The 19897-nt window shown below is 40.7% G+C and overlaps 1 protein-coding gene across 1 annotated transcript in view; it reads right to left on the bottom strand.

The window, feature by feature from the left end:
- Positions 1–4291: 4291 nt before the first annotated feature.
- WDR41 (WD repeat domain 41) overlaps positions 4292–19897 on the bottom strand; it is a 28637-nt gene continuing 13031 nt past the window's right edge. The window contains exons 4-13 of the mRNA XM_054987213.1: positions 18863–18994; positions 17918–17980; positions 16402–16510; positions 15519–15581; positions 13782–13889; positions 12441–12622; positions 9217–9338; positions 7013–7101; positions 5001–5134; positions 4292–4816 (exon numbers count right to left, since the gene is read on the bottom strand). Of these exons, the coding sequence (XP_054843188.1) occupies positions 4664–4816; positions 5001–5134; positions 7013–7101; positions 9217–9338; positions 12441–12622; positions 13782–13889; positions 15519–15581; positions 16402–16510; positions 17918–17980; positions 18863–18994 (1155 nt within the window). The 3' untranslated portion in view covers positions 4292–4663. The remainder of the gene's footprint in view (positions 4817–5000; positions 5135–7012; positions 7102–9216; positions 9339–12440; positions 12623–13781; positions 13890–15518; positions 15582–16401; positions 16511–17917; positions 17981–18862; positions 18995–19897) is intronic.

Below are 19897 nucleotides of genomic sequence, written 5' to 3'. Positions count from 1 at the left end.
TAAATGGTGGTGTGTGATTAGATCTTGCCAACTCAACCATTTCTCAACTTGAAAGTGAAGGCTTGGGTGTTAGTGTTCCTATCCCAAGATTTCCTGATGGAGACAGTGAATTTGAGTAAGTCCTTTCAGCAAGCAAAAAAATCTGGCCAGGAGTATCTGATGTCATAACATGCTCCAAAAATTCTCCAACCAAAGTGGCAGAGATCGGTTCAAATTCTGAATATTTTGGGAGTGTGGAACATGACAACCTGAACCTGCTGCTGAACCCTCCTCCTTATTTAAAAATATTTCTCTTTGTAGCCCTTCAGTATACAAGGCTGGGAGGGGTCACAGAAATTGATCTTAGATCCCCTTGCGTGCTCTTGGTATTAGTTTTCTCCACTTGAGTGGGTTTAGACCAGGGTGGGGTATGCTAATACTTTGCCATCTTCTTTTCCTTATGAACTATACATTATCTTTTGGTTTCATGCTCTTGGAAATGACCTTGGCTGGGTATTGCAAGTCTATGGCTCTATAACCAGTAGCTGTGTTTCTCTCTCTCTAGGTAGGTAGGGATGTAGGACAAAGTGGGAACTTTGTTGTGAGTGTTGCTAAATGCATCTATTCTCTCTCTCTGGCTGGACAAAGTGGTAGAAGAGGGGTGGGTGGGTGGGCAAGCAGAATGGTGAGGAAAGGGAGGAGGTTGCAGGGAGGGCAGGCTGTGGGAAGAGAGCAGTGGGAAGGGAAGGGGGAGAGAAGAATTAGGGTGTGGAAGGAAGAAAATGAAAGTGGGAGGAAATGATATAAAAATTGGCAGGGTGCAAATGTCAGAAGTCAGAGGAAAGTGGGAATTTCTCCATGAGTTTCTCACAGGTCTCCACTTGAAGTCGTTCCTTCTGATACTGTCTTTTTATTTGGATAGGTAAAGCTAGATTCTTAATGTCCTCCTAGAGTGGCAGGCCTATTCAAACTGGAGGGACTCCCTCGCTCTATCCCTGAGAGGCATACACAAATCTGCATAGCCCTGCGTGGAGCAAGAGGAGGTGTGACCTAACCAGTTTAGATGCCTTCCCCCACTGAAGGAGAAACTGTGATTTCCCCAAAGTAACCCAGAATACTACATGGCTGAGTTGTGATTCCTTGGTTTATACTGGACAACTCAGGAAAAAATTATATTTCTAGCCTGCATTGTTGCAGAAAAGAAACTTGAACATTATCAGTAAAACTGCTGACAACTTGTGTTTTTTTTTAAAAACTCAGATTTTGGCATGAATCCAGACATTTCAAAGCATGCATAACTGTAGAACAAGTCTTTAAAAAGCTGCTCCTTGCTCCACGTGAGAGTTTGTACAATAGAAAGAAGCAACTTTAGAAGAAGTGGGGGAGCAGCTGACATTTAAAGCCTGCAAGTTGGTACTTGCTAGCTTCATACAGATCTTATTTGGTAACACATTTGGATTTGAAACGTGCAGCATTTGGAGAGTACCAGTTTATCCACCTCTTTATTAAAACTTGGTTTTCATACTTAACCATTCCAACATATACAACAATTTCTGTGCAGAAATCCCTATATTACTGGATTTTATTCACCTATTAAATTATGTTATCAGCAATATTTAGATAGTTACAACACTAATGGTATATTTATTATTTTAGGAAGAATGCAGCATATGCATTCTTTTTTGCTCATTTAAATCAGAATCTTCTTGGGAGATTGGTTTAATGTCAATCAAAACACTTTCACGACTGACTGGAAAATCCAAAGCCTTCAATATCTTATCTTCCAATGATGCGCCCCCAAACCAGGTGATCTGGATCCAGGTTTAATTAAAGAAAAAAAATCTGGAATTCCTGAAATCCAGGCCAGAGAATCCTGGATCTAACTGACCATTATTCCCTATTAAGAATAATGTCTGGAAGGCTGGGGGTGGGTATTTTTTAACCTAAGTCTACCAAACGTGGTGGAACCCTACTCTGACTGTCCCCCTAAAGACTCCTTAAATTTCAGGAGAATTAGACCCCAGGGTCAAATTCTGTGGGCCCTTGAACAAGCTGCACTCAGCCACTCTTCATTCCGACTTTTCAATTCAGCAGCTAGCCTCACTCTCAACTTGCTTGGGATTCTCTGGTTTAACACCACTCCTTTGGGATTCTCTGGTTTAACACCACTCCTTTGCAAGCTCAAAGAATCCCAATGTCAAACCAGAGTATCCCATTGGGAATCCGTGCTGAGCCGTGGAGTTTTAAAGGCAGCTGGTGGCAGGCAGCTTGTAGAGCTGTTTTGGCGCTCTCATTGGAGTGGTGAAGTGGGATAGGAATCCATTCTGTCTGCTGGCTCTTCCCCCACCCCACCAGCCTTGTGCTGCTCTCCTACAGCAGTAGTGCAGAGCTTGGCTCCATATCTGCCCTTTCACCACTGTGGCAGCTGCCTGTGGAAGTCACGGGCAACTAAAAGGGCTCTGTTACCCTCATGAGGGGCTCTCCTTGTGAGTTAGCAGTCAAGAAGATGCAAGAGGGGGTAACTGGGAATGTTCACCTATATATACCAGGATTATTTCCTTAGAGAACTCTCAAATAAACAGGAAAGGCTTTATTTAAAGAGGAATAAAAGGCTAGCAAGCAAGCACAGAATACACACAGTACACATACAAGGCTAGCTAGAAAACGGAGGAAAGTGGGAGAGAGTAATTGGAATATTTACCAATCCTGAAGAGGGGAGGGGGTCCGTGGGGACAGCAGCAAAATGACCTGCGTTTCATGGAAAGAACAGAGGGCTCAAGTGACCTTGAGGGTGGGTGCATGGATCCAGAACACACACACTGAGCACAGGGCTTGACAGCTGAGTTACAGTGCAAAATGTATCCAGGAGCAAAACTGACATCTTGCTTCTAAAAACAGTATCTTAATGGCTTGCCTGAAGGTGGAACAATAAATTGGGAAAGGTATGACATAACTGTCTTGGGATGGACTATAGGTAAAAATATCACTTGATGTTCTGTTAAGTATTGGGCAGAAATGTGGAGGAAGGCATTGATGAGATTAGGTGGGGAGGTGTTTCTCAGGAAGCCTCATTAGGTCTGCTGTTCTCCGAGGAATGGGGGCTATCAGTCAATCATTCCCCTACAACTCATGGCTTGGTAACTTTCCAGCCTACACTAGAAAGGCAAGAGTTTTACCCTTGTCAAACACACATTCATATATACACCACTATAATGGCAAGCAAGAACACTTGGAAAAATTCAAGATCATCCTGTGTTCAAATGGGCATGTGACACTTTGGGATAACCCCAAGATTAAAATTATAATCTGGAAGAATTGGGTTAAAGCAGGTATTATATACTTGTCTCAAATCAAGAACAGCTTTTTAAGTCCTCTGATAATCTCCAAACAGAATTTCATATTTCCTTAACTGTCTCCTAGAAAGTAGCAATTATCCTGTACAGGCATTTCAAAGGGAGATTAAAAAGAAAGACTGCTGAACTGCAACTGATAACGAAGCTCAAGACAATGCTCCACCTGGACTGAACTGAGACAAAGGCTTCCTGTCTTATCACCCATGCTGATTTCTCAGCATCCACTACCCCTCTGCATACCCCACCCTATTCAATCACACCTACCATTGTCATTCACCGGCTATTATCATTCAGCTTCCGTGATCACTCCACTCTACAAGATATAAGGACAGATGAACTCACATTCTAGCTGTATCTGAAGAAGTGAGCTGTGGCTCACGAAAGCTCATACCCTTGTTAGTCTTACAGGTGCTACTGGACACTTGCTCTTTTCTACTGTCTCCTAGAAGTATCTATAGCAGGGACACTGTCTTCAGGTCCAATATTCAGAGTTCCCACAACTGGTGAAATCCTTAAAATTCATAGACATCACACAAATTACTTCAGCCTGGCTCAGAACTTGCTCTCACTGGCTTATACCTTAAATGGAACACAGAGATCAGAATTCAAATCCAGGTCTCAAAACAGAACAAAATTTTCAAAACCATTAAACAATTTTCCTTAGACTTAAAAGTTGCAGTTTACTCATAAGATTGTCCTATGAATCCACCAGATATCAGAGAGATGCTTCAGACTGGGACTGATAGGCCATACAGAAGATGTGGTTTCAGGGTACATGCTGTGGTTATGCCCGGTGATATCACCATTTAAGCAGAAGATATGGATTATCTATCTTGGACTTCTTTTCCAAATTTTTTGCTTCAAATACCGGAACTTATGCCTGGCACATTTATTTATTTTATTAACTTATTTGTATGTTGCCTTTCTGCCCAATCAGGGACCTCAAGGTAGCAAACAACTAAAAAGATATTAAACTTTTAATTAACTACATGTATATATATAAATGCACCAATTTGAAACAAGCAAGAAACAGGATTAGTAAGACTATGCCAAATGAAACAAAAATGGCTTCACCTGCTGGTAGAAGATGATACAGCGGGATAAATCTTGCCTAATAACACCAACTACAGAGTCAATGACAGCAAGCTATATATAATTAGCAGAGTTTTAAGGAGTTGAGATGTACAATTAAGTTATTTTTAGCACTTGAAATTTTAACAGTGGAATCCCATGCAGAGAAATCAAAGAGCTTAGGCCTGATTAACCCTGCATAGGATAATATTATAAATAATTCCTGTTTCATTAGTATATTTATCTCCTATTAAATCATTTCAAATCCTAAGCTGCAAATCTTCACTGTGTTCTAATTTATGAAATAACATTAAGCTACGCAGTCTAGACTCTCGTTCTCCATCTTTCCACAAAATAATGAGATGATCAGCAGAGCATGTTGCCAGACCATGTTCGCCAAAGTACAGGAACATCTGCAATGAAAACCACATTATCAGCATAATGTAATCAACTGGTCTTTTTCAGAACAATGTCTTCCATGCTCAACAGAAATCCAGTTTCTCTTCCCTAATGTTCTAAATTACACAAGTGTAAACAGAAACAATCCTCATATTAAAGGAATGCCGGTATTATCTTCTAATCACATTTCCAACAAACCTGCACAGCTGATGAGTGCCCGATCAAATCCCCAGTAAGATCCAAAGAATAAATAGTGGTGCTTTCTGGTGCCTTTTTAGCTGTGTTGTTGGCTTGCTTGGTCGCCCTTCCAAATCCCCACATACTAAAAAAACCTGAAATAGAAATTGCATCACACATTAAACTAAGTCAAAACTACTTAAAAACAAAAGGATTGTGAATGAGATAGGACATACCTAGCTCCTCAAGGTATGCCTAGCTGCCTAAATGAACTTGTTATGCTAAAAAGATATCAAACTGGCCTTTCAATATCAAGTTAGCCATTAATTCACCTTCTGACCTAGTCCCTGGGAAAGCTGATTTCTTCTCAGGAAGAAGAAACAATAAAGAGGCCTGGGCATTGCTATTTGTTGTCATCCTGTGATGATGAAATGGATGTTTTTATAGCCTTCTGGTGGCATCACAAAGCCCGGGCTCTGTGGGCAATGTGACTAGGGTTCAGGGATGTGAGGGAGCCTGGAAGGAGGCTAGTCCTAACTTGGGTGGAGAGGGGGATCTACCTCTCTAAAGAATGATTTAAAAAAAGATCTGCAGCCTTTGTGTTGTTAGTTATCTGCAAACTGGAGGGGGAGGTAGGACAGCAGCTTGTCTCTACCTTGATTCTGCAAAAAGATGTATGTCCATCCTGAAGGATGCCCAAGGTAATCTCCAGTGTTGTAGATATACATTAGTAATTTGTTTTCTTTGTCATATTTAGCTGTTAGCCTTAAGTGTGATATATCTTCCTGCATATTTTGTGCTCTCTGTATTTTAGATTCTAATGCAGTATAATAAAGATCTTTCTTTGGTTAAGAACAAAGCTGCATCAAAAGGTATCCTCACCCACTGACCTAACTACTTATCCATTTGCTAGCACTCTGTGCATGGTCAAAAGTTCACCAGTGGCAGGTACCAAAGAGGAATATAACCAGGAGGGAATGAGGAAAGTCTCCCACCCCAGATATACTGGGAGCAATACAGTAAATACTTCTTCATAGGACTCCTGAACAGGCTAATATTATTTGTGGCCTGCCTGTTTCTTTTTGGCTGGTTTGGGTCTTGTGCCTGAACTGCCCAAACATAAAAAGCAATATGCCAGCCAAAGCAACCGGAGAGTAAAAACCTTTTACAAACCACAAATAGAAAGGAAATTCTTATCTGATCAACTCCAGTGGTCATAATCAGTGAAGGTTCTATATATAAGAAACAACACTGCAGAAGCCCCCTCCCCTCCTTCATCTCACCCTTGGAGCCAGGCTGTGGTGGCCTGACACACTGCCATCTTGTGGCCACTGTGGCAGCCGTCTCACATCATTTGGGCCCAGCATAGCCTCCTCCCACCACACGTTTGCACCCCAATGCTTCCTCCACCCAAAGGCCTGGCCCGCAGCTGTCATTTGATAGCATGGGCAGCCAGAATTGGCCCACCTCCTCCTCCAGTCTCTGAGTACTTCCCTCAACCCAGCCATCTTCTCTTTGCAGCTCCTCACGGGGCCACTTGTGCAGTACTTATCTCCTTCCAATTCTGTACAAGCGCAAACAGAAAAGTTCCTTGGCGGGATGACCGCCCCTCCATTTTGAGTAAGTTTTCAGATTTTTCTGTGAACCTGGAGGGATCCCCCAGTTTGAAGGAAAATCTCCCTTGTATCAGCATGGTCCCGACTTATGGATTTAAGCATTCACAGATGAAACCACATTTGACTATTAGAATATATGATACTTAGCCTTCCTCCAGCCTGAGCATTCTTCAAACAGAACAGCCACTTAAATTGGAGGAATGCCCCACATTTCAGTGAAAAGGTGGGGTATAAATATTTTAAGAAATAAACAGATTCACCCCATTGGCTATCACATGAACAACTTTGACACACGGCAGTAAGGCATGCCAAAGGTTGTGGGGCACTTTCAGTGTCATGTGTTGAAAAGCTGTTAGATAGGACCATCCCTCCTCCCTTCCCATTTATGCAATTAATTCTTAATCTAGAGACACAGACCTGATGGAACAGGCTCAGCTGTAAGTTGTTGCTTTTCTCGTAATTCCCATATCCGAACACTGCCATCTTCTGAACAGGATATTAATTGTCTGTCAAAACCAAATCAAATTCTGACATTTACTAGAACGTAATATAGCACCATGTACATTTGATAAAAATTCATACAATTAATCAAACTCCTTCACAGCTACTTGTAAACATTAAGAATTATCATTCCCACTAAAATAGCTTCAGGTAGGGTAGCCGCGTGTCTGCAGTAAACAGCAGGACATGAGTCTAGTGACACCTTAGAGTCCAATAAGCTTTTCAGGTTATAAGTTTTTGAGAGTCAAAGCTGTAATCTGAAGAAGGGAACTAATACGCTGAAAATCTTGTTGGTCGCTAAGGTGCCATCGGACTCTAACCTTGCCATTACCACAAAGCCTGTTTTTGGAAAGGTATTTCTCTGAGCTTCAAGTCCAAAGCTGATGTGCAAGGTTCTACCTTATCTCCAGTGCCCTTCAACGTCTATAGCCACTGGGAGATAGCTTCAGTCTGGAGTGCAGTGCCATCCTTATGCTGATGCCACCCATTCTATTTTTCATTTTAGTCGAATCCCAGAGCAACAATGCAGTCTCTGAATGAACACTCAAGCAAGATTAGATGAGGATCAATTCTGAGGCTTAATCAGGACATGAATGAGATCATGATAGTGAGTCAGTCCAAAAATGTCAGTTTTGCCTGATCTGGAAGAGATTTCACTCACCTCAAGTAATAAGGTACATATTTGTCACTTTTCTGTTGGATTACAGGTCAGGAGTGCCTTTTACTATGCTAAAGCTTAGGAAACAGCTTCATCCACATCAACAGGGATATGGCTCAGTTACCAATGCTTTTGTAATCTTGTATACCAACTACAGCAATGTGCTTTACCTTGGGATTGCCTGTGAAGCACAGGGTTGTGGATCCTGCACTCCTCCAGCAATGGGTTACATAGAATATGACTTCTGCATGGAATTGCAGCTTCTTTGTGGTCACACACCCCCTCTTTGGAACAAGTCTCCATCAGAAGCATGTCTGTCAGTGGCTCGTCAAATTTGGCACTTTAGGAAAATCTTGTAGTGCTGGCCAAAGGTTTCTTGATTTGATTTTTTGCTAATATTTTAAGCATGTTTGGGGAATGGATTTAAGGGTTTAGTGTTTTATTGATTTTATTATTTATTTGTGTACAAACCGCATTGAGTATCACTTGGGTGTAGACAACCAGTATAGAATGCAAAGTAAATACAAAACAGATTTTAATTGATTTAATAGCAGTGTAATAGGCTAATAGTTCATGTTTTAGTAATGGGAAATTTATATCATAATTCTATCTACCCACTGAATCCTGTCAAATGGATTTCAAATAAAAACAAATGCTTATCCAGTTCTGGAACCTTCATGTACATAATTTCAGAAGTTCATATACCACACACAGTGACTCTGTGTATGTACCAGGGCCTTCCAAAATCTCTCTTCTTCCTCTTATGCCATTCTTGGGCTGTCAGGGAGACCCTTCAGAACCATGGAGTTGGTGGGGGAGGTGGGATCTGCAATGCCATGAGCTAAACGACTACTTTTTGCTCGACTGCGATTCATAATCTGAACATATCAAGGTGCCAATAAAATAACACCAAGATGAAACAGGATGAAAGAGACAGATTGACTGGCTAATTCTCAATTCAGTCACAGTTATTGCAAATGCTTTAAATATAATCATATACGATCATAATTAAGGAAACTTGGCACATAAAGTACACAGTGATATGATTTCACCATTTTTCATTTTAAAAGTTAATGTATTTCACACAGGCTATTCTACTTAATTAAAGATAAAATGTAATATATTTATACCACATAGGTCAAAAGCAGCTAAATCTCATTTTAAGTGATTTTTTTTAGATGAAATGTGGTTACTCAACACACTTCCCGCCCTCCCTGTTAATTTCATATCAATGTTGGAGTCATTCAGTATTAAAATTGTTTCTGTTTCAAAAAGGGCAATTCAGGATTAAGTGCAGCTTTCACTGCTGCCAGGGGAGATACATATGGGAGAAAGACAGTTGGTAGCAAGGATGTTATGCAAAGGAACACTGGAAAAAAGACTAACAATGAAATGTGGTCCTACTGATCTTTCAGATGCTTACTTTTTTTTTAGTGAACGAAAATTTTAGACTAACTTGCACCTGTTTGGAACTTTTGTAATGTGCAGGACAGCAGAGTCATGAGCAGTCCTCTGGAAGGCAATCACACGCTTCATTTGAAGGTTATACACATATATGCCCTTTCCAACAGCAGCAAACACACACTGAAAAGAAAAGTCAATGGAACATCTTAAGAAAACAGACATAACACTATTATATTGTATAATGGATTTCCAGCAGGACTACGACATTGTTACCTTCACCAAATGACTAGGAAGGTAAGAGGTACACTGCTCCTTAAACTGTATTATCACTAATTACTAAAATACCATTTTATATTATGCCTCAATTGGTATAAAATACAGTACTCCAACCACTAGTGACATTCAGTAAGCCACAAATTGCAGATGGATCCAGAGGAGTTAGCCATGTTAGTCTGTAGTAGCAAAATAGTAAAGAGTCCAGTAGCACTTTTAAGACTAACTAACTTTACTGTAGCATAAGCTTTTGAGAACCACAGTTCACTTCGTCAGATGCATGGAGGGTATGAAGAAACTGGCCAGATATATATAGGTGGTGAGGGTAGAGGGGAAGGAGATGCAAATCAGTTGCAAAAGTCATGAAAGAAATGGAGTGCACAATCCTGGTTGGGTGTGGCCCCTCCCCTCCAAAGCTGAATCTGAATAGAATGCCTGAAAGGCAGTTACTTCAGATAATGAGATAACCATTCAAAGTCACTATTCAATCCAAGTCTGACTGAGTCAAATTTACATATGAATTTCAATTCAGCAGCTTCCCGTTGGATTTTGTTTTTGAAAGGTTTCTGTTGAACTATGGTGACCTTTACTGAAAAGCTTCAATAAATTTTTTAAAAAACCAAAACTATGCTGACCTTTAAGCCCTTGATGGAATCTCCTGGTATACTGAAGCGTTCTCCCACTGGTTTCTGGATGTTGCCATTTTTAATGTCAGATTTGTGTCCATTTATTCTTTTGTGCAGAAGTTGGCTGGTTTGTCCAATGTACAGAGCAGAAGGACATTGTTGGCACATGAAGGCATATATCACGTTGGAGGATGAGCAGCTAAAAGCCAGAGATAGTGTAGTTAATGCCATTGGGTCCTGTAATCGTATTTCCTGGGTATATATGAGGGCAGAGTTGGCATCTGGGTCTGTTGCAGGGTCTGGTACCTGTGTTGGTGACTCTGCTAGCCGATTCATGATGGTTAGTGAGAAGTCATTTAAGGCTGGGGGGTTGTCTGTAGGCAAGGAAAGGTCTTCCACCCAGGGCTTGTGAGAGAGATGCATCGTTTTCCAGGATGGGCTGTAGATCACTGATGATACATTGGATGGGTTTAAGCTGGGAACTATAGGTGACAACCAGTGGTGTTTTGTTGTTGGTTCCTTTACGCTTGTCCTGGAACCAGGGCCAGCGTGCCCATTGGGGCCAGGTAGGCGGTGGTCTCAGGCATGGGGTGCTGGAGGGAGCGCCGGAGGAGGCGCAGGGGGGCAGGAGCGCGCGCCACAGAGCTGCAGCCTCCTATCCCTCCCACACCGCACCGCCACCAGCACACGCCTCTGGCCAGGCGCAGCAGCCGCGGGCAGGCATCTGCGGCAGCGCAGGCAACCAAGCGGGAGAGCTCGGAGGCCACCATCACAGCCACCATCACAGCTGCCCGCCGCAGAGATCAGGCTGGAGGCGGCGCACATGCTCCCATTATGTCATGCGTGATGTCATCATGCAGGCCGGTGCGTGCACACACGTGGGAGGTGCCCAGCCGGCCGCGAGTGCCGAAAACCCTGGCACCGCCCCTGCCTGGAACAGGCTGTTTCTGGGTACTAGTCTGGCCCTGTTGAACAAAATCCAACGGGAAGCTGCTGAACTGAAATTCGTATGTAAATTTAACTCAGACTTGGATTGAATAGTGACTATGAATTGTTATCTCATTATCAGAAGTAACTGCCTTTCAGGCATTCTATTCAGATTCAGCTATGGAGGGGAGGGGTCACACCCAGCCTGGATTGTGCACACTACTTCTTTCATGACTTTTACAATTGATTTGCATCTACTCCCCCCTGCCCTCACCACCTATATATATCTGGCCAGTTTCTTCATACCCTCCATGCATATGACGAAGAGAACTATGGTTCTCAAAAGCTTATGCTACAGTAAAGTTGGTTAGTCTTAAAGGTGCTACTGGACTCTTTACTAAATTGCAGATACTTATTTTCATTCCAGATACTTTTTGAGGCCTTTAAAAGATTCATTTAGAATAAAAGAACTTGTAGTGTCTGGTGGGATATGGTTTATTCTGTAAAGCTGCAGCTTACAGCATCTTAACACTATTTTACTAATTACTGTGATTCCATTAAGTCTTGTTATAAGGTGTAATATGTATACTGTATCATTATTTTATTGTTTTAATGACTATGTTGTGAGCCGCTTTGAAGGCATTAGTGGGCAAAAATACAGTATACAAATATAGAAACAAAACCTATTGCAACTGTGGTGTAAAGGACTATTATAAATGAAGCCTCAATATAAGCTTATGAGGAACTTTATTGTGGAATGTAAACGATGAGAAAATTACTGAAGTGGTTGTCAACTTCACACTAAGAACAGCAACAAATGCAAACTGATCTTTGCTCATAAATCCCATTTGGGACAATTCCATGGCACAGCAAATATCTAGTTCGCTGCTACTTTTATTTCTCAGAAATGCTATGTCTCTCATCCTAGTTTGTTCCACTCCCAGCCTAACAAAGAAACTGGAGTACACTCATCCAGGAATGTATAAGCAACACTGAAGGGCCGATTCCAGACGGCCCTCTGCAATCCGAAGCGTTGCGCGTTGTTGCGCGTCGTCGTGCGGAAAACGCGAAATATCGCGTTTTCTCACGCGAGTTTTGCGTGACCTCGCGCAAAACTCGCACGAGAAAACGCGATATTTCGCGTTTTCCACGCGGTGATGCGCGACAACGCGCAACGTTTTGGATTGCAGAGGGCCGTCTGGAATCGGCCCAGGTCTCCATTCACTGAATGTGTCTTTCAAGGGAAAGTTTTCCAAAATGTGTCTGCAGTAGTATAAGGATGATGGCAAGCCAAATAAAAGTTTTTAGGACTGATCAATCAGCTTCTCCTGATTAATGTGAAAATCATTCAATAAAACTGGATATGACAAACTGAAAGTGCATATTTAAATAAGTATTTACTAATGAGGGCTATGGTTTTACTAGTCTTAAGTTTTATAATGTTTAAAAATTTTACCTCTTCATCAGACGTTAAATGTTGAATTGAGATTTTATTTTGGCTGTGTGATAATTTTATTTCTTGTTGTGGGTCCACATGAAGAGATGCATCCCAGTTGCATTCGTATGCTTGCATTGTCCAGTCCAATGCATCCCAGACTATTAGCTCACCCACATGTGAGCCTGTTGCAAAAGTCAAATCTAGGTACCAAAAATATTAGATACCCCATAAACAACAAATTGTAAATCAAATGAAGTTTCCAAAAATTAATAAAAAATTTAAATGCCAGTGCTGTATATAATAATGCTGTGCTTAATAAAATCAAGCGATAAAGAAAACAAGGGCACAATTTTGCATGTCTCAGTAAAATGAATGAGCAATTTCACAGCTTCCTTTCATTTCAACTGGACACCTATGAGGGATTTTAATCATGTAATGTTTTAAAAGTGTTAACTTCTTAATCTTTTGCAAAAAACCCACCACAATTACATCTGGTTCAATGAACTTACAAAAAGGGCCAAGAACATATGGTTACAGCTGACAAGTGGCTGGCAACTGTCTCGTGAGCTAACCACAGCCTGGTGATGGGGAGCCACCTGCTACCAACCTCAAACACCCCAATCCTACTTCTTTACCGTTCACAGTTGCTCTCTTCTCCCATTTTTCTCCCATTATTCCCCTCCTCATTCTAAAGTGGAAAAATACAAGCTGCTTCTAGGAAACAGATCCACATTCTCTATTAGAAAAACAAACAGGGGATCAATACATGCTTTCAGCCCCCTCCTGCCTTTGCTTCCCTTTCTAGAAAGAAGACATTAAATTAGGCATGCAAAGAAATGCACAAATATCCCCAGTTTACAAAAATTTTAATTAGCCTACCTGCCGGCACTTATCTAGAGTAATCACTCACAACCCAGAAGAAATGTAAAACTTCCCTGCATGATCACTGGAGGCAATTCTTATTTGCTATAAGCAAATAATATATGCCATTTTTTTTACAAGTCTGCATTAAACTCTAGATTTTCAAGGGCAGTTACTCAAAAGATCAGCACTGCCAGAGCTCACAGTGCCGACCATTTCTTGGGAGATACATGTGTAGTGCAAGAGTAAGCACAGTAATTGTTGTTTATCCTACAGCATTTTACACTGGTGGTAGAACTAACCTATTTAACTGGGTACGTGATGGCTGCTATATTATTAAAAGTAAATGAGTTCGAGGAGATGCCAAAAATAAAGCATATCCAGAAGCAGCTGGTCATTTTTAAAATCAAGCAAAAACATTAAGCTGTAATTGGGCAGCAGCAATTTTTTTTGCAATTTACAATGTAGCATTGACAATAAAACTAGCAATAGTCTTACCACTGACACTGATCAATGACAGAATATTATCTTGATGGTCAAGAAGGCGTTTCACTTCAAAGACATCCCATTCAGTTCCATCTTTGGAAGTTTTCAGTCTAAGAATTACTTAAAAGAAAAAGGCAAAGTTTCTACAAAGGCATCGCGATGTTGATTGAGATACTATATTTTTGCCTGCAAGGAGGGCATGATTATGGCTCTCTGATCTAGAGGTTCTAATATAGTTAGCAGTGTCCCCACTAATCACACTGGCCACTTGACTGGTGGAGCAGTTGGTGTAATTACATTCTTTGCCCTTGCAAGACTTATGTCCCTTATACATGGGTTGTTTGCCTCGGCTTGGATGCCACGGAGAAGCAGGACACACACACACACACGCACGCACGCACGCACGCACGCACGCACGCACGCACGCACACACACGCTTCCTCACATTACAGTGCTGCTTTTGAAAACCTCCCACCACCTTTTCTGCAACCTTTCCTGAACCTTCTTTGCTGCCATGTTTCAGGAAAGATCACAAGAAAGTCAGACTGTCACCCATGTGGATGGGAAATCAAGATCTTCCTGATACCACCTGATCTCTATGCAACAGCCTTTTCCCCCATGATTTTTTTCATCATTAAAGAATCCAAGGGGTTGAATCCTGTTGAAGAGATCTGTGCATGCTGGAGAGGGTAATTTTTGTCAATTCTTGCCTCCTGCAGCAGTGATCAAACTCTCCCCTTCATGCTTCTCCTGGGAATCCCGCACACCTAGGGGCAGCATTTCAGGTTGCAGTGGGAGGCAAAGAAGCCATGCTAGAAGACTGTTTCTGTCCAAACAATACACTTTATTTAGTTCCCTCCAAAAGTAGTCTTCTATTTGTCACTTTTATTTTTTACCCACCTCTCAGATGGTAAAAGCTAAGCGACATGTGCTAAGAAAGTATAGATTGTAGAACTGCAGCTCTCTCTAGAGTACAGGTATAGTCACAATTTTCCTTCAGAAAATGAAGCAATTTATACTTCTAAATTCCATAATTATGCCAAATAAAACCATTTTATTTTCTAGCTAAGTTAGAAATTGTGCTTGTTATGCTTTTAAAGCAATCAATATGTTTAAATTTGATTATGAAAGTACTGGACATATTTCAATTTTTCCTCAAAATTCCTGTCCCCGCTCCCCAAAAAACCTGGAAAAAAGTCCCTCCTCCTCCTCTCAGCTTTAAAATTTCTGAAGCTTTGATATACAATCAGATCAGAAGGGTCTTTCAGCAACAGATTCAGTTGTTGTATAAAGTATGAAATACATGTAAGTAACCTGTGACCCACAAAAATCCACCAGGAATGTAATGTATATGTTAGAAGTATATCTAGAGACTATTGAATTGTAGGGCATTTTATAAAAAGATCTCCAATTTCACTGGTAGGCCAAAATTGTAACCAAACTAATGACTGAAGGATATAAACAGCTGCCCAGTAAACAGTTCGGGCATGTTCTTGCTGAAGAGAAAATACATCACAAATTGATTCTTAAAGTTTTAATAGTAGCTTACTATTGAAAAGAGTGTTTACTATTTGAGAAATACAAGCGCAAAATCCCTTCAATGAACGGAAATGTTTGTGCAAATTTCTTGCTTATGGTTAGAAAAATGTATAAGGCATGTTTTCCACCATTCTGAAATAGTATTCTTGAAAGGTATTGTTGTGAATAAAATTCAAATATTTATTCTTCAGTATTTATGGTGATACTCACTCAATTCTTTGCCAACAGCTGCTGCCACGCAATTTTTTGGCAATTCAATCATTGCACTGATATCTTTATTTTAAAAGGCAAAAAAGATATTTTATTACACAACATCCCAATAGCAATTCATCCACAAAACTATATGACCACCTTACTGGGGGGCTACTTAAAGCTACTGAGACATGGCTACTTTTATTTCCAGGCTAGTTCTTGCTAAAAAAAAATTGAAAGCAGGACTATGAATATCAAAACTGCGAAGAAGAAAGTTACCAATTAATATAATAATAATTTTATTGTTTCAAATTATAATGATAATAAAAGCCTATTATTAAGCTATGTGAAAAGTTCTTGTTCGTGACAATATAAAAATTTTGTTCTGCTTTTATGATAGCATATTTGTAGTTCAACTTTTTTTAACTGCTTTTCTGAAAGTAACCAAAAAAAGTTACCTCTGTATTAAAAAAAATCTCGTAAGAGAATACTGTAAAAGCAATGTGTCTTTTCTGTAAATCAATGTTGATTTAAGATACAATACTTACTTGGAATCTTACATTTAAAGTGTACTCCTTGAATACATGACCTACTTGGGAACAGTCTAATTTCATTTCTAAAGGGATATATATTCATTTGATGATTTAAACATATTGACCTAGCTCAGTTAAGTTAATGTACAGTTACTGAAGTTTGACATATTTTAAAATTCATAGGACACAGGAGGCCCAGAGTACTCTTAATTCAAAAATGATTACATTGACATTTTTAAAACAGAGGGCAGTTTTAATATATGTTATCTTTAGAATTAAAGAGCCTTGCCAAGCTGGTTTTGTATCATTTATATACATCTATTTTACTTACACTTTGTCTTCACAAATGACTAGTTTACATTTTTTACCTGAATCAATAAGATGACTCTTACACAGGAGATCTAATTTTTGGTTCCAAACACACAGATCACTCCCTCCAGATAACCATACATCCAGCCTCTGAAGAACAGTCAAACACTGTAGAACCAAGTAGATAAATCAGATGTATGCCCCATAACAAAGTTCTTTAGGGATTTTTTTCAATGACATGATTATCAACTTTATGTAGTAAGACTTCAGTTCTTATGAAACACATCTTGAGCACTATTTGTCAGCAACATCATCATCATCAACAGTGTGCTTATATACCACCCCTCTGGACAGATTAGTGCCACACTTAGAGCAGTGAATGAAGTCAGTGTTGTTATTATCCTCACAATACAGCAGGGAAGCTGGGTCTAGGAGGACTGGCTTACCTAAGGTCACCTGCAGAGTTAATAGCGGCAGTGGGAGTCAAACTAGCATAGTGCTGATTCACAACCCAGCCACTTAACCACTATGATACAGCAGCTCCAATACATACAGAGGGCACGCCACCCCAGCAGCAGCCTGATGGCTTCTGCGCCCAGCTGGGGTGTGTGGGGGCGGAGGAGCGTGCAGCGGAGCTGGCTGCAGCCAGCCAGCCCCGTGCCGCCGCTGCCGCCACATGCCCCAGCCGGGCGCAGAAGCTGCGAGCCGCTGCTGGGGCGGCGCGCAGAGGCTGCTCCCATGCTCCGCACACCACCCCAGCAGCGGCTCGCGGCTTCTGCGCCCAGCTGGGGCTTGTGGCGGCGGCACGGGGCTGGCTGGCTGCAGCAGCAGCTGCAGCCCAGTCACGCCAGCTCCGCTGCGCGCACCTCCACCCCTGACACCCCCTCTGGCGCCTCTGAAGTGCCCTCGCGCCCGAGGCCACCGCCTACCTGGCCTCAATGGGCACGCCGGGCCTGAGCAGAAGACAGTACATAACAGCCATCAGCTTTTTCTTTTCATATCACATCCATGAGTTAGGGACCATAGACTTCATCACTATATTCCCTTACGTATTATCTGCTGCTTTAAATACGTACTCCTACGTACCACCAGTGCTCCATGTTGTCTAATATCAGTCCTAGAATTGATTATGTTCTGTACTGGATTCTTGCTAACACTATGTCTTTTAAACTTGTATCTATTTACCCTATGGCATTGTTTATGGAAATGTTCTTGATACTGTATTGAAATGTACTTGATACTGATTGTACTAATCTCATGCTGTGTAATTCGCCTTGAGTCTCAGTGAAAAAGGTGGACTATAAATGACAAATAAATAAATGTTTTTAAAACAGGATTATATCAAAAGAAATCCCCACCAATGTGAACACAAGCACTAGCCATGATGTTTTATCTCTTGAGTTTCTTTAGATATATAGCCCTCAAAGCAGCCAAATGGCTTTGAAAACAAAAGCTGTTAAAAATTATGAAGAGGAAAAACCCCAACCAAATGCTGTAACCTGGGATCTTCTCAGCTTTCCTATGATTCTCTGATAGTAGAATGTGTAAATCAAAGTCACTTCCATTTTCACTTACCTTTACAGTAGAATGAAAGCAGGACACTTTATGAATTTGTCTACCATTGTCACAATCCCAAACCTGGTTTTGTTTATTAAGGAAATGAAGATAGCAACAAGGCAACATTATTGCCATCTGTAAATTGACTCGGCCCTATACCCATCACAAAGCAGCAAAACCAGGCCACTCACAGACAAGACAGAGGTTTCTACATTAAACAATGAAGACTGAATGTGCTCCAAGAGCACAGAATGTTGTGTGAAGTCAGTTACAGGAAAGGAGAGAAGGGGAATAAGCTTGCTTAAGAATGTAGAGATCCTGGAAATCATGAGAGTGGCAGAAGGACTGTCAAATTGTTCAGATCACCCAAAGGTTCTTGAAGGCTCACAGCTTGTCACTGATTCTGGATGCCTCATACCAATAATGAAAGCATCAGACCAAAGCAATCCATATACACAAGGTTTTTACATACTCAAGAGATCCCTAGGTATACAAAAATATATTGCTATGAAAATAAATCAAAAGAAAAAAACCAAAAACAACAGTAGTGCATGAATGTTCAATTATAACCTCTGCCCCCAAGGATATACCACAAATATCTCCTTCCACATATATCAGCTGGGGCGGGGGTGGGGTACGGCACAGAATCGGAGCTCCTTCTGAACATGCAACCTGAACTTCTGTAAAAAAAAAAATTCACTCCCTGAAGCAGCTTTCTCCATGAAAAGTGAAGGAGATCTGCATAAAGAATACTTTTTCTCCACATGGATCTGCATAAAGAATACTTTTTCTCCACATGGATTTCTCAGAAAGAATGAAACACTGGGCTTTGTTGTGTCCGTTCATCATCGTTTGGTCAGAGCCCCAAACACTGAAACGTTACAACAAGCATTCTGGTGCCTAGCTCATCTCTTCATTTCTCCTGTCAACACATAACCTAATTAAGTTCAGATTAAAGGATACAATAACAGCCCTATCAGCACCTGCTGTCAAAATCATATGACATTTTTCTTCATATGCATCAGTTAGAGGAAAAGCTGCAAGAGCTGTGATTTTTTGAGTGTGAGCATGTAGCTCAAAGAGTTTATCTCCAGTCTGTAAAAGAAAAAAACTTAATAAATTTGCAGTGTGTAAACAAAATACTATGAACGCTCAATATAAATATGTGGGGCATTCAAAAATTAAATTGTGCACTTAAGTTTCTTTTCTACCTATTCGATACAACAAAAATTAACAATCAGTTTTTTTTTAAAAACTAACCAGCATTTCAGTCTTAATACTGTGAATCATATCTTTGAGGCTATGCATACTATGTATATTTTAAAAAAATTAAAAATCTGAACCAAGAAAAGTGAAATTCTATGATCTCTATAAATTAAGAAAATTGCTCAAATATACATATATTGCATCCATGGTAGTTATGAAAAGTAATGAGGTACATATGGCTCCTGACCAACTGAAACCCTGCTCAGCCATCACCTCTCCCTCCTCCTTGATTTTACCTAGCCTCAAATATATACTTGGCAGGCCTATTTTCATGGACATTGGCTAAAAATAATTTTTTAATGAATGCTGAGATTCTCAGGATGCTAAAATCTACGCTCAGGGTTAAATTAGTTTAGTGTACAACAGATGTAGAAATATATCCATAAACTTGGGAGACTTGTGTACTTTGGTATCCTGAACGAAGGGGCAACCTCTTACATCTGAAAGACAAGATAGTGTAATATTTGGCTATAGTAGAGAACATTAGAGCAAATATGGTGAATCAGACTAATAGTCCATTCAGTCCAGCATCTTTTTTTATAAACTGACTCCCCATTAAGGCCTACAAGCAGGCGACAGAAACAACAGCATTTGTCATGTCTGTCATATCCACCACCACCCCACCCCCAGCACTTAATCAGTAGGTTACTGCCACAGAACAAGAAGGTTCTATTTAGCATTATGGCTAATAGCCACTGAGTGACTTGTTCTTTATGAACTTGTCTAACCCAC

This window comes from Eublepharis macularius, chromosome 8 (genome assembly GCF_028583425.1).
Source record: "Eublepharis macularius isolate TG4126 chromosome 8, MPM_Emac_v1.0, whole genome shotgun sequence".
Taxonomy (NCBI): domain Eukaryota; kingdom Metazoa; phylum Chordata; class Lepidosauria; order Squamata; family Eublepharidae; genus Eublepharis; species Eublepharis macularius.
The sequence above is the reverse complement of the archived record's forward strand: the minus strand, read 5'-3'. Positions and strand labels throughout refer to the sequence as shown.